The 15,783-nt window shown below is 41.0% G+C and overlaps 1 protein-coding gene across 3 annotated transcripts in view; it reads right to left on the reverse strand.

Moving 5' to 3' along the window:
- The window catches only part of xpnpep1 (X-prolyl aminopeptidase (aminopeptidase P) 1, soluble), a 40,194-nt gene that overhangs the window by 10,522 nt on the left and 13,889 nt on the right, over positions 1 to 15,783 (reverse strand). For all 3 annotated transcript variants that reach the window (XM_063198364.1, XM_063198376.1, XM_063198371.1), the window contains 5 exons: positions 12,546 to 12,627; positions 11,162 to 11,372; positions 8,902 to 8,991; positions 7,491 to 7,541; positions 3,482 to 3,540 (listed from right to left, as the gene is read on the reverse strand). In XM_063198364.1, coding sequence (XP_063054434.1) covers positions 3,482 to 3,540; positions 7,491 to 7,541; positions 8,902 to 8,991; positions 11,162 to 11,372; positions 12,546 to 12,627 — 493 coding nt within the window. The remainder of the gene's footprint in view (positions 1 to 3,481; positions 3,541 to 7,490; positions 7,542 to 8,901; positions 8,992 to 11,161; positions 11,373 to 12,545; positions 12,628 to 15,783) is intronic.

Here is a 15,783-nt window from a genome sequence, read left to right on the forward strand (position 1 = left end):
TATCACGATAACAATATATATCACGATATAGCACAATTACATATGTTTTCAGTTATTCTCTTTATTTGGATGGATCTAGGATTTAGATGGATGGATTTAAATGGATCTTTTTATTCTTATTTTTACAGTTACATGAACTTATAGTGTGTTTTGTGACAACATGAAATGTAATTAAATGATATTCAATTGTATTAAATCGATAAAAAATACTATCACGATATAAACGATATAGGAGAAAGGTCACGATATACTTTATATCACGATAACGATATATATTGCCATAGTGCCCGGCCCTAGTGTCTACAACAATTACAAAACATCCGAAACACCAGCAAAACAAATACGTGGGGAGAGGGAGGGAGCCTTGTGGGCATTTCTTCTATAACCCCAATGGAGAGGGTAGCATTTCTACAACACAAGCACATGCTGTAAGTACAGCAACTCTATTCCCCCAAGGGGAGGTATTCCCAACTTTTATTTTTGTGGCCAGCCTCAGACAGCAAAGTATGAATACATAAAACCACTGCTTAATAGTACACAATAACCTAAGCAAACTGGTTATTATTAAACTGGCAAGTGTGATTATGTGTAAGGTAAATGAGGCGTGTTCACATTTATGTCATATATGTGATATACTTTCCAAAGAGGATACAGTAAAAGTGTGGCGCCAGAATAAGATAATATGAGTCCTGATTGGGAGCTTACCATACTGTTTTACTGTGTCTCACTACTGGTACAAACGCCAGCAAAACAAGTGTAGAAGACAAGGGAACCGTGTGGTTATTTCTACAACCACCAGATGGCAGAAAAGGGCAATATTTCCACAACACAAACATATTCAGCCCTATAGCAGTGGTGCTCAAACTGTGGTACGTGTACCACTGGTGGTACTTGAGACATCTCTGGTGGTACTTGGAAGAATCATTTTTTGTGCATTGATTTGAAGGCTGATCAAATGGCTGATGAAGGCTGATGTTGCAGTTGAAAATGTCTCTTTGGTCTCACATTTTGTAATATTGAATTGTATGAATTTGAAAACATAATGCAGAATAATACTAGGCAAGCAAGAAAGTTAAAAAGAAAATTGCACTGAATGTGACCGTGTATTGACTGTCAAAAGTGAATGTGGAAGGCCTTTACTGCGATATTCTAATGTTGGTTGTCAAGGTGGTACTCGGAGAGCTCAATATTTTCTCAGGTGGTACTTCACACAAAAAGTTTGAGAACCACTGCCCTATAGTATTTTCACCCTTCTGCAGAGACCTCGAAGACACTTGAATCTTTAGTCCACTGCATTATGCTAAATGGTTTAAAAAGCACCAACATCTGCAGAACAATCGGATCAGAGGCAAACATATCAATCACGCGCACCATATTTTTTGTCACAACTACTAATAGAAGAATGGACTATTAGGACCACAACATTTTGTTTTAACAGCTTTGGCACTCCTGCAGAGTGAAACGAAACATCAACAAACTCGTGGGGATATTGAACAAATGCCAGTTTGCCTAAAGCAGGGGTGTCAAACTCAAATTGACTGAGGGCCAAAATAAAAATCTGGAACAAAGTCGCGAACTCAAGATTTATTTTTAAAAATTGACAAAAATTGTGCCTGCGCTTCATACATAGTTCAATGTCACACACACTCCTTCCCATCATGTATAGTAGTTCAAATGTGTTCAAACCATATTTCATGTTGAAGTCTTGTTACGCTATACATTAATGGTGCATGTGGGCCAACTGCAATGCAGATTTGAAATGATCTCGCGGGCCGAATAAAAAGGCTCCGCGGGCCAGATTTGGCCCCCGGGCCTGAGTTTGACATCCCTGGCCTAAAGCATGACATGCATGACAATTTGTCACTATGACTGTGCAAAATTAGACACGGTCCAAGGCTAATGAAAGATTCCGTCTACAATAATGCTTACTGATAACAACTCACTGCTTACTATATACAAGGTGTGCACACAACTGCTTCCCCCTGGCATTAGCCCTGGACAAGGTTGCCTCGAAAGCCTCTCTGCTGCTACTGTAGATATTACAACATCTTTCTGCTGGTTTGAATTGACTCAGCAATATTCACCACCTCTGTAAGTGTATATAGTATGTGAAGAGTTCAGATGCAAAAACATCTAACAGTATTTGTGATGACTTCACAAAAGCAGGCTATATTTCTATACATTTTGGAAACTTCGAAAATGAGTCCATGTCATTTTTTTTGGGCTTGACTTGCTGTAGTTGATTATAACATTCAATGGGCCTTTTGATTGTGCTAACTTTTAACACATTTTTGTAATGCCACTTAGACTTTTCATGTACTTTTCTGCTGGGTAAGCCGCGGCCAGGGTGTCAGACTTGTTCCCTGAGGGTTGCCGGTTCAAGTCCCGACACCTGATGAACCAGTATCGTCCCCCATCGTCCTCCATGACTGAGGTATTCTTACCATGGTACCATGCCGCCGCACTGCTCACATCAGGCCACCCGCTACCCCCTTGCACAGGTTAGGCATACATGCAATTTCACTGTGCACTGTGGCGTGCCGTGTGTCACAATGAAAGTCGGACTTTCACTTGTTAATGCAGAAGCAAACAGTGTTGACTATGGCCCAATTCCATATGGAAGGCAGTGGCTCGATGACTCCCCTCCTACATAAGCAGGTCTCTGATCAGATATGTGAAGTTAGCTGATGAGGTGGTCGTACAAACGGCACTAACGAGTGTGCTGCCCTGCACATTTGGTGTTACTGCGATTCTATGGCCTAGCTGTTTGAGGGGCGAAAGGCCGCCAGACGGCGAAAACGTAAAATAGGCTATAAATAGATCAAGCGACCGCATATTTAGATACTACAATGTTGATTTATTGATTCGGTTCTCAATATCTAAGTACACAAGTGTCAAAATAAAGAGCATTTTAAGGTAGTAGCTATGGTGGCAGTCTTGCTTGTTTTCAGCTTCCCCGTTGAGAGGGAGGTGGCACACAGCATTTTGGGTAGCAGGCAGCACCAAGTCAGCATCTGATGTTGCCCTCAAATATCCCCGTTACGCCCACAAATTCAGTCAACTGCCCAAGGCGGAATCGTTTGGAATTGTACTGATGACTCGTGTTCAGTTAGCTCAATGGAAGGACAGCTACCTTTCCTGTTTCGAACGTAGCCCATGAGGTGATGACCAAGGAATAAACACTTTAGTTTAGCAGGTCATACAAGCATGGACTCAAACTCCAAGGATGACTGAAAAGAAACAAGGTCTTCTGCTGAACGCATTTTAAATTTGACAGACTGGTATTGCTTCTGCATAAGAAACAAAACAACAAAACAATGTCCCCTTGTCTTAAGTCATTGCGTGATTTTATGTTTTTTTGGAATTATATTATTGAATTAATTATTATGATTTATGATATTACTGATTGAATGACTTGGCTATTCAAATGTCATCAGGTGTGTGTGTGTGTGTGTGTGTGTGCGTGTGTACAGATTTTTACCTGCGGAACTCCTCAGCCTTGTCGGCCGCTGAGATCTCTGTGACTGTGCCTTTAGGAATCTGCACATTGGGTTGAATCACACGCACGCACGCACGCACACGCACACGCACACACACACGCACACGCACACACACACACACACAGAGACAAACACAATTTGCATTAGAATTTGCACAATGAGTGCTTCAATCGACAGAGAGTGATACATCCGTCAATGCTTCTCTCTTTCACACACACACACACACACACACACACACACACACACACACACACACACACACACACACACACACACACAGACACACACACGCACACACGCACACACACACACGGCTGTATAGGCAAATCAGGTACCCACACCCTCACTGCATCAAAGCATACACACCGGCATACTCATTAACTCTAGGGAATGTCTTGGCACAATCAAAAGACTTGGTTGAGAGATGGGAAAAATGAAAACATGTGACTGACTATTGTTGCACAAGCGCTTATTTGCAATATATTCTTCATTTATACAATTTTTGAAAAGGTTGAACTTTTTTCTCTCCATATCTTGTAATGTGTACAGTCTAATTATTCAAGGACTTGTCCTGCTTGCCTGCCTACAGTACCTGCCTTAATCCAAGTGTGTGCATGTCTGTGGATATGATTACAATGCAATACAACAAGCGTTTATATGGTGAGCCAAGCCAGTGTTACATGAGCAAGGCCCATTTCACTTGTCCTGAATGAAAACTCACAGCCACAATAGAGCGCGCAATAGATTAATCCGCATCTCAATAGCAGGTGATGAAACCCAATAGAGCCCCTTCAATACAGGTCTTTGTTAGCTGCGTGACGCAGCACACAGACACATGGGGGGCAGTGGGCACACAAAATAAACTATCATTAGTTTACTACCGTACAATGCAGTGCCACGAATTCCAAATGACATAGTTTTACCAGTCCAATTTAGTCAGATGATTGACTAGTTTGAATGATCACCTGGTTGAATTGGACAGGTAGAAAAGATAATTTGGAATATGTGAACCTAGATTAGGGGTGGGCGATATGAAGATATTATATCGTGAATCACGATATTGAGCAAAATATCGTCTCGAATCTGCCAAAGTGGAGAAATCGTATAGATCGTCTTGCAGTGAAGATGTTTATTATCAGTATCAGAGTGACGTTTTCTCACTTGTGTTGTTGTCTTCACTTTATTCTTTACATTATTGTATTCCACTTGTACACTTTATGAGAGTATCATCAGTGTGTTAACATTTTATTGACTGCAAATTACAAATTGCAAGTATATGAAAGTTGTTTTTTGTTGTTTTTATTTTTTGGAAGGAAGATCGTGATAAAAAATCGATATCGTGATTTCATGTTAAAAAATCGTGATACAACATTTTTGCCATATCGCCCACCCCTAACCTAGATTACAATGGAAAAAAGGAGGCGCACACAAGGTTTGTGTGAAAAAGCGTATTGAAGCCGAAATGAAACAACAGAAGTTTAAGTCTTTTTTGCCATTATCTTGAGTGATTACTACTTTTTGGGAGTGCACGCACCAAGCAATAACCAAGTGTTAAGTGCAGGCGCAGACACCAACCTTTGTTGGTCTTTTGTCATCGAACTAGATTACAACAAATTAATGTATTTTGCCCATCACTGAAACTTACACACCATGCATGTTCCATGTACCAGGGGTATAAGAAGAGATACTTTAGTTTAAAGTGCTTGTAGCACTAAATGAAAATACTTTTCGCTATGAACAAACCCACAGAGTATAGTATTATATGGTGAGGGCAATGGGTACACGCACCTCGCATGGTCTACGTGTCAGGATATAATTTCACGATAAGTTAAACAACATCAAGACTGAAATGAAACACTGAGAGAGGTAGGGAGGAATGTGTTATCTTGGCATTAGATGTTGCCTGCATGTGCCATGCTTCAGACATCAGATTGTATGAAGATGCATGATGATAAAGATTAGAAAAGTACTCTGATTTCGTCAATGGGATTTCATCAATGGGATTTCCCACAGTATTTTCCGCACAGACAGAGACAGAAAAAATATAACAAATATAGTACAGTGAGTCCAATATGTATTTGATCCCTTGCTGATTTTGTTGGTTTGCCTACTAACAAAGACATGATCAGTACATAAATGTTATGATAATATGTATTCTAATATGGAGAGACAGAATATCAAAAAGAAAATCCAGAAATGAACTGGAGAGAATATATATTAATTTATTTCCATTTCATCGAGCAAAATAAGTATTTGATCCCCTGCCAACTGATTACAGTTCCGGGCCCACAGACCAGATGGGCACTTCCAATCAACTTGTCATCTGAATTAAAGACACCTGTACATACTAACATGCATACAAGACACATTGAATCAGCAGAATCAGTCCATAGTATGAGTGAATCAGTCACTCTCCAACCTCACCAGCATGGGAAAGACCAAAGAGTGGTCAAATGATATCAGGGACACGATTTTAGACCTGAACAAAGATTAAATGGGCTGCAAAGCCACAAGAAAGAGACTGAGTATTAATGACCCAGCTGTTGATGCATTTCTTCCAACATGTGAGGAATACAAAATGACTATCCATCAGCCTGTCTGGGGTTCTATACAAGATTTGACCTTTTGTAGCTATTTGATAATCATGAGAACAGAAAGAAATCATCCTAGAGCTGTACGGGATGAACTAGGCAATGATATCAAAGCTACTGGGACCAAAATCACTGAGAAAACTACTGGTAGCACTTAATGCCACAGAGCTTTAAAATCCTGTAGTGCACACATGGTACATCTACTTCAGAAGGAACCTGTGCAGTCCCACTTGAGGTTTGCCAACGGACATCAGACTGGTTTAGGATATGATAAAGAGGTGCTGCAGTCAGATGAAACCAAAATCAAGCTGTTTGGCATTAACACAATTCAATGTGTTTTGAGAAAGAGTACTGCTGTCTATGATCCCAAGAACACCCTCCTTACCATCATGCATGAAAGTGGTATCATTATGGTTTGAGGGTGTTTGTCTGGCCAAGGCACAGGACAACTTCACCGTCAACGAATGGATGGAGGGAGACATGTAATGTGCAATCCTGAGTGCAAACGTCCTTCCCTCCACCACTACACTGAAGGGTGGGCCATTTTTGGATCTCCCAACATGACAAAAATACACAACATACAGTCAAAGCAACGAAGGAGTGGCTCAATAAGAAGCATTTTAAAGTCGTGAAGTGGCCTAGACAGTCTCCAAATATTAACACTATAGTAATTCTATGGAGAAAACTGAACCTCCCATTTACCAAGCTACAGCCACAAACTATTAATGTTTTAGAGATAACGTGCAAAGAAAAATGGGCAAAAATATGTTCTACTATATGCACAAACATTGTCATCAACTAAAGGAAGCATCTGACCTCAGTGCTAGACAACTAGGACTTTGCCACAAAGCACTTTATCTTCTTTAGCTAGAGGGGTCAAATACTTATTGGCCTACATGAAATACAAATAAATTAAAATATATTATTTTAAGTTATTCTCTGGAATTTCTTTTTGATATTCTGTCTCTCCATGTTTGAATACATATTATCATAAATTTATAGACTGATCATGTCTTTATTAGTGGGCAAACCGGCAAAATCAGCAAGGGATCAAATACATATTGGACTCACTGTATATACCTGAGAGTTTAGATAGATGATAAACTAAACCGTTGTAAATAACAAAAACTTGACGAATTTCGATGAAAGGTGGCTGTATGGTATCTGAAAAGGATTCACTGGCATGGCCGAAAAAAGCGGCAAATGTGAACGAAGGGGGGCTAGTTTGCACATTTGCTGTTATAAGCAACAATTAATTACAATAATGACAATAGTCGCTGACAGCTTGCTTCTTTCTCTTGATTGCTATGAAGTGGATGAAGGAGAATCTGTCTTTGTTGATAGCGAAAGGATGACAAATGTGAGAGACGGTTTGTGTACTGTATGAGGGACCACGTACCTCTGTTTCAAGCCAGGCAAACAGCTCACACAAGGCCACTGCATCTTTGATCTGTGAAGAAGTCACAATGACAATGGAACTCATGTTACATTGTTGATTGTCATAAGGGTTGGAGCAGGCGTCACCCAACAGTTTTTTTCTTCCTTTTAAGGGTGCTGACCAAAATATTGTGAGGAAGGCAGAGCGCCGAAACGCGTCTGTGTAATAAAGAAACCTATGCATGGTGCGACCTTTTTTCATTTTTCAGTTTTACATTGTTGATTGTACTGTTGTACATCATAACTACAATCATCACTTCTGCGTTACCTTGCTTACTCCCCATATTACTTCTGTGCATCTGTGGGCTGATCTAAACTATACAGGGTCGAAGCTATAGGGCGGGCGAGCAGGGCTTTTGCCCTGGGGCCCAGGGCCTTCACATATCGGTAGTGGGGGCCCTATTGTGACCTTAGCAGGTCTTAGGGGGGGCTCAATCAGTGTTTTGCCCTAGGACCCTGTGTGTACAATTGTTGCGCCACTGAAACTACTATATATCACTGTTGGTGTGTACAGTGACAACATTCAAATACTACGTCTAGTCGAGCTAATGGGTTGACATAAGTGACAAGATGATTATCGTGATTTACAGCCATGTCCTTGATATGAGGAACTTGGAGACAGTAATACATGATGATGTGATGTCGTTCCAACCTCACCCTCCCCGTTGCACAATTGTTGGCTGCCTGAGGCCATTACAGCGAAGTTGCACATCATAATTAATAACCTTAACCTAGCCCCTTGACTAAGTCAGTCTTAATGACGATGAATTTTCTGTGCAAATGTTATTTCTTAAGTTGCTTTATACTAACAAATATAGGCTTTTTAAGTTAAGGGGTTGGCATTCACATGAAACTGCACATTATTGCTTTTCCCATGACGATAAGCTTCATGTCTCTGATACCGTCTGACCTCCCTTCCAATCTGACTGAGAAAAAAAAACTTTCTGCAGGAAACACCGGCATCTTACTCATCAAGACCCCAACGGACTGCACCAGGTGCAGTGCACAAGATGGTGACTGTTAAGCGATGACAAAAAGGCACGCTGTTTAGGATTTAGTAGCACTTCCTTTTTATCCTTAAAACCACATGAGGATCTGAGCACAAACTGAGCCTAGATGAGTTTTCCGGTCAAAAATATGGCACTGTACAGACACAGACAACCAGGAAGGTAACGATTAAAGAAGACATAACAAGCAAGCAGATATGGTTGTTCAGGCCCCTTTGAAAGAGGTAAATCATCTAAGAGAAGAACCTGGAGTCCTCATTTTCTTAATGAGGACTCCATGCTCTTCTATTAGATGATTTACCTCTTAACTTCACCTGGTTTACTCCTGAACCAGCTTTGAAGTATAGGCCCCAGAAGTTGACTTACATGAGCCATTTTCATGCCTTCAATCTCTGTGGCGTTCTTGACCGCTTTGGCAAGACAGAGGGGAGTGTAGGGGATTGGAGCCCTGTGCATCTGTGGAGGAAAAAAAAAAAAAGAGTAATTTATTTTTTCAGAAAGTGCACTCAACCCCCAATTGTTTTTTACAAAGTCTTCGGGTACAAGCGAACAGCAACGTTCGTATAGACATGCTAACCCACTAAAATAAATGACAAGAGCATCACACCGGCTTTTCCTCAAAATAAGAAAAGAGTAAAGATGCTCACACGTTCCATAACATTTAGCAGACACTTTTATCGAATGTGATTTACAACAATAGTCCTAATCAACAACATACAGTACAGTGCGTAGGGAGAGTGCAAAATAGCCAAATAACGCAAACATAACAATGCTAGCGCAGGTTAAGTGTGTATGGTTAGTTTGTTATGAAGGGGAACCTTTCTTGGAAAAGAAGGGTCTTCCTCAAGTGCTTCTTGAAGGGTAAAAGCGATGACCCTCTTATAGCCATTTAACACAAAAAATACTTCTTAATTCGAGTCCACTATTGAGAGGGCCAGGCCGGGCCACAACCTTGAGTTTTAGGCCGGGGACATGTTTGCGACAAGATACGTGTGCGTGTGCACTTTTCATGCACAAACGCACTGCCATGTACATTTTCTGTCAATTTTGCACACGGTTGAGCACCAGACACAATGTACACAGACACGTGCCTGCGGTGCAATATTGACAGAACCATGAGGGACGATCTCCCAAACTTCCACCTTGAGGTTGCGGTAGAATCAAACAATGATGGAAAATATCAATGCGAGCACCGTTGGCCGTTGGCCTATGCGACATCTCCAATATTCTGCTCCACTCATGCTCTGATCGTTCTGAAGCAAGTACGTGCACTTGGTAATAAGCAGTCCTGTGCGTAATTTAAGGCTCACAGAAAGCATGTTCCCGGTGTGATGTGTGGGTATGTGTTGACAACATGTTTGAGTATGGTGACAAAATGCACGGACAAAGAAAATGATAGCAATTAACCTGAGCATTTAAAAAAGTCATATGATTTGAACAACTTTCCATTTGTAGTAACAGTACACTAACAGAGACATGTAGCACACATCCACAAAGTCACACAGACGTGTGCACAGGTGCAAAGTAAAAGAAAAGCTAAGTTGCATAAAAACAACATATTATGTTATCCACCTGTTGACAAGGAAGTAGAAATCGTATTTTGTAACCAGCATTCCACAGAGCTCGACAATTTTTGTTTGTGCTTATGGACGGCAGTCGAAACTAGATCAGCTGGATATTTTACTCATCTGCAACCACATCAGATACGGTGCAGTTTCTTCCTCATATTTTAGGAAACAATGTGAATCACAGTTCATATATCAACAATATTGGACGAATATATTTCAACACTATTTGATCTCTAATATCAAACTGTTCCAACTGTTGTGCAACGCATCACACAGGGTTCAAGAGTTTTCAAGTGCTATTCATTACGCAAAATGACACTATCAATGCCAACGTCTTTTGCCCATTGAAAATACATTTGTTAGAAAGGCTGCAAACCATTCAGTGCTGTCTAGATGTAGAAAATGTCATTTAAAGAGTCAAGAGCTAGAAGTCCCAACATTGCTCCGCCGTCATCAGAGTAAAAAACAGCCTCATCTTTTTTGCTTGAACTAGGCCCAAGTGCTGGGCCAGATAGTGAAGCACAACAGCAAGGAGGAAATACTCTAAAAAAAACTTTTTTTGGTGGGCCACAGCTTCATCAACTTCAATCACTGTTTTCTCCATGCAAACACAAAATTGCTACTGCTAATAATTGCGAACAATGGCCAGTATTATAGTATTATGGTATTATAGTAGTATGTTTACATGATGATTTTGATTCCTAATTAATAATTCTGAATTAAATAGTTCCATTGAATTTACATTGCACTTTCATTTCACTTTCAAGTGTTTACATGATTGTTTCAAAACTGAATGAAGTTTTACTACGGTAAATTGAGTCAACTTGAAATTTAATGTGGGCCATTGAAAATCCATACCTTGGGGGTCTGTGTGAGAGCGCAGCTGGCCTTGTCGCAAATTACTAATGCAGAATTAAATAGCTCCATCGAGTTTACATTGCACTTTCATTTCACCTTCAAGTGTTTACATGATGTTTCCAAAAACGGAATGAAAGTTTTACTCAGAATTAAATTGAGTTCATTTGAAATTAAAAACGTGGGCCATGGAGAGCCCATACCTTGGGGATGGTCTGTGTGAGGGCGCAGCTGGCCTTGTCGCAGATCCAGACCTTCTCCTTGGGGCCCAGGGCTGCGCAGATGGCCTGCAGCTCGGTGTGGACCAGCTCGTAGGGGGACGCCTGCACGCTCAGCTCCGGCCGCCCGGGCGTGTCCAGTTGCAGGTGCTCGCGGATGGCCGGTTCCGCCAGGCGCTTCTGGTCCACAAACAGCCTGGAGAAAGGACAGTGCAGAAGTAGTGCAATGGGTTAGGGGAGATGGACTTTAGATCACAAGGTTGCAGGTTCACCCCTGCGATCCGGGAAATCAGATGCACATTTCAAGCTTGAACGGGGTTCAAAACGTCCCTCCGGTAAACCATTAGGCCACCAGCCGTTGAAGGTTCAAATCCCACCCTTATCCCACCCAAATCTCACACACATCCAGCCATTGCTGACGTGCCCTTGAGTAAGGCACCAAACCCTGCATTGCTCTAGGACTAGGGATGCACGATGTGAAAAATTTCGTCCGATACCGATATCCGATATTGATATTGCCGTTTTGGCCGATAACCGATATTAACCGATACCGATGTTTTTTTCGTTTTTTTTTAAAGAGATACTGACAATGATGCAAACAAACTGAATTTTTGAATGTCCTCTTATTTCCAAAAACAGTAGAGACAAACTAGAAGACAAACAATGAAAGTCACAGTCAAGTCCAATCTTTTAGAACCGTAACATATTAAAAAAAACATCGGCATTAACATCGGCCCAGTTTTACCCATCGGACCGATGTCCGATGTGTTGAGAAATGTCAAATATCGGCCGATACCGATACATCTGGCCGATACATCGTGCATCCCTATCTAGGACTGTAACCAATACCCTGTAAACTAACTGCAAGTCGCTTTGGATGAAAGCGTCAGCTAAGTTTAATGTAATGTGATGTAATTCTTAATTTGTCCCTTCCAGACTCTCTGTGAGAATGACATCAGTGCGAGGGCAAAGTAAGACCAGGCTAGAGAGGTGGCAAAGTATTAACGGGACCACGGCTGATATACAGTATTGTCAGACACAGAATAGTATTTTATTGACTTCTGGTCCTGAGAGAGCAGAGCATCAGAGCCTGACGAGATGGTGGGAGGAGGCACTGCATGAAAATGACTGGTGTATGTTGGGCACAAAATAATAATTTACTCTAAAGTAGAGATGCACCGGATCCTGATTTTTAGGATCCTGTCGGATACCAGATCCACTGCTTAAGATCCTGCCGGATCCGGATCCTGTGAAAAACCCTATTATCCTGCCGAATCCGGAACCGGAACCGGATCCGGTGCATCTCTACTCTAAAGTGAGCGTCTGGTGAAGGTGTGCATGCACAAAAAAAAATTGAGAGTCCATTTACCTGATGGTGTTCAGCCCGACAATGGCGTAGGCGAAAAACACTGGGTTGTATTCGATGTCTGATCCTCGCAGGTTAAAGAGCCCTACGAAAGCCATTGAAACACATTGACAAAAAAACACACATTAACAAAAGGCAGGAACAGATAATGGTAGCCCCAGTAGCTACTGTATAATACTGTGTTCATCAAGTCATGCAAAAAGCCTTGATGTTTGCAAACTTAAAAAAAAGAAGTTCCTTACATTACAAACGAAAGATTTAAAAAAAAAACCCTCTCCAAAGCACTCCTTCGTGGACATTTAGTTAATGCTACAATTTTGTTTTACAGTCAATAAAATGCTTACTGATGTGAAGTACGTATACATAGAGTTGTTCTTTTGTCCAATTTGAACATACCAACATACTGTAAAATGGAAATGAGGTATGGAAAAATTGATGTACAGCCCATGTTTACCAGAAGCATTTTCATTTTATGCACACTTTGACAGGTAAGGTGTCTGACAGCTTACATAAATACACAAACACAAAGACCTTATACACATTATTGCACCTAATACACATATACATACAGTATAGCAACAATTTGAGAATAGCAAAAAGCGTTACGTTAGTATGTGAACTGATGTAAGGCTTTTTGCTATATTCAATTTTTGTGTATACTCAAATTTAGTTTGTGTTGTGTATTTGTGTATTTATGTAAACTGTCAGACACCTTAATTTCCCTCTGGATTAATGAAATTACTCTACACTACTCTACCCAGCATTCTACGATACTCTACTCTAACCAGCATTCCAGTTTTACTTTTTCACATTTTATAGCAAGTTAATGATATCAAACTTTCTGTTCATGAACTGGTAATGTCTGAAAAATTGCATGAGGTTTTCAAAGTGAGAAGTACTTTTTGTTGTATTTTATTATTTCATGGCAGGATTACATTTCGACCTCAACAGTCTTCATCAGATTCTCTACAAACACAGATTTTAAGTGTGCGGACTTCTCACTTTGAAAACTACAGTTGGCCTTCGTCCTGCACCTTTTCCTGGGATGTGCACAATCCTCTCCTTCAACTGAAAAACTGCATGAAGCTTTTTAAAAAACATTCGAATTAATTGAGATTCAACCGTAAATGCAAAATGCACTCGAGAGTGGAAAGATTTCAAGCACCATATTCCATCCATCACATCTTCAACCTTCAAAAACACACGGGGCGATACACACACACACACTTCAATCAGAAGCTGAAGTGACCTGCCAGCCAGGGCAATCCCAATTTGTGAATTATTTCATTTGGAATATTTCCAAAAACACATGAATCTCTTCACAATATTCAGTGAGATTCAACTGTTTAAACATGAAAAACACTTGGGTGTTGGAAGATCACGCACAGCACGTACACCACATCCCCAACCTTCAAACACACAGGGCCACAGACACTTCAACGAGGCAATCCCAATCAGGCTTAATTACCACCGCAGAGATCCTTAAAAGAAAAAAGAAAAAAAACGTCCCAATTTAGAAACAAGAGGCCCCATTAGACAGGTGGACGAGGCACCTTGGGGAGGAGGAGGAGTAGAGGGTGAGAGCAACCCTCTAGCTTCATAATGAGGAGAGTCGTGATCAACACTCTAACCAGACAAGATGGACAGTAGCGGCTCTAGGATATCTGAGACCCTGGGTAAAGAACAATTCTGAGCCCATACTCCATAATAATTGATGATGTATTTTAAATGCAGGAAAAGAAACAGTGCAGTGTGATGATGAGGCCCCTGAATGGACGAGGCCCTGGGCCCTGGGCAATTGCCCGTCCTTGCCCAATGCAAAAAACACCTATTGAAGATGCACAATTAATCGAAAAATAATCAAAATCGTGATAAAATAGTGAAATCGAACTCGTGATTTTAATCGTGATTTAATCGTGGCAATAGTGACTTACTTTTGAGAGCGTCCTTGAAGCCAGAACATACTGACAGGCTGGTGTTTCTGGCCAGAAATCTGTCCACTTAAGTTTCATGCTATTGCCTTTAAATAATTATTACAATTCATTTTATTTTGCTCATCCCGTATGTAGTTCATTCTTGGTTATATTTCATCTTGTTATAATTTTCAAAAAATCTGCAAAAATCAATAATCGTGATTAATAATCGTGATTATGATTTTGACCAAAATATTGTGATTATGATTTTTTCCATAATCGTGCATCTGAGACGCTGGGTAAAGAACAATTCTGAGCCCATACTCCATAATAATTGATGATGTATAAATGCAGGAAAACAAACAGTGCAGTGTGATGATGAGGCCCCTGAATGGACGAGGCCCTGGGCCCTGGGCAATTGCCCGTCCTTGCCCAAGGCAAAAAACACCTATTGAAAATGGAAGAAGGGGGCATGTGGAACAGCTTCAGCTGCACCTGCAAACGACACAGGCTTGGCTTGTACTGCTGATGCTGTTTCGATTTCAAAACATAGGTATGATTTATATGGTCTTTTGCAAGCAGCTGAATACACTGCCAGCCTTGCGAGATGGCAAAGTTTCAGCTATGTGGGGAAGGAGCCTGCAGAACAACTTTAAGTGTAGGAGATGGCACAATATGATCTGTATGATTGATTTGGTGGTTCCTTGTTACGATTTCAAAACATGGGTATGATTTCCTAGCCTGGCTCTCACGCAGACCCTTAATGCTTCGTGCATCTTCGTTAAACTTCGTGAGCTCGAAACATCCATCTGCGTGAGAACCAGGTCAATGATGTCCATGGCCTTTCCAAATGTGCAGACGCAAAAGACAGCACGATATCATTTTGTGTTCCCTTGTGTTGCAAAACACAAATGCACTCGACTACCTATGACTATGTTAAGGCCCCTGTGCTGAAGCTACACCGTATGTAAGGAGGGAACATGCAGAACAACTGCAACGGCAGAAGACTGCTCAAAATAATTTGGTGTTCCCTTGTCATGATTTCGAAACATAAATATGATTTGTATGGCCTTTTTGAATGGGCTCGCCTACCTATGTCTCTATACTAAGGCCGACACTGGCTTCAGCTGTGGAAGGAGGGGGTATGCAGAACAACTGTAATGTCATGTAATTTAATGTGACAACAATGTTCTGTCATTGTCCCTCAATGGTGGAATATCCTACCAGTTGCTACAAGCGAAGGGTCATCCCTCTCAAACTTCGACAAGCTAGTGAAGACTCATCTCTTCCGAGAGAGCTTCCCTGCATAACATAACTAACTCTACTCA

Source organism: Engraulis encrasicolus, chromosome 1, assembly GCF_034702125.1.
Source record: "Engraulis encrasicolus isolate BLACKSEA-1 chromosome 1, IST_EnEncr_1.0, whole genome shotgun sequence".
Taxonomy (NCBI): Eukaryota; Metazoa; Chordata; class Actinopteri; order Clupeiformes; family Engraulidae; genus Engraulis; species Engraulis encrasicolus.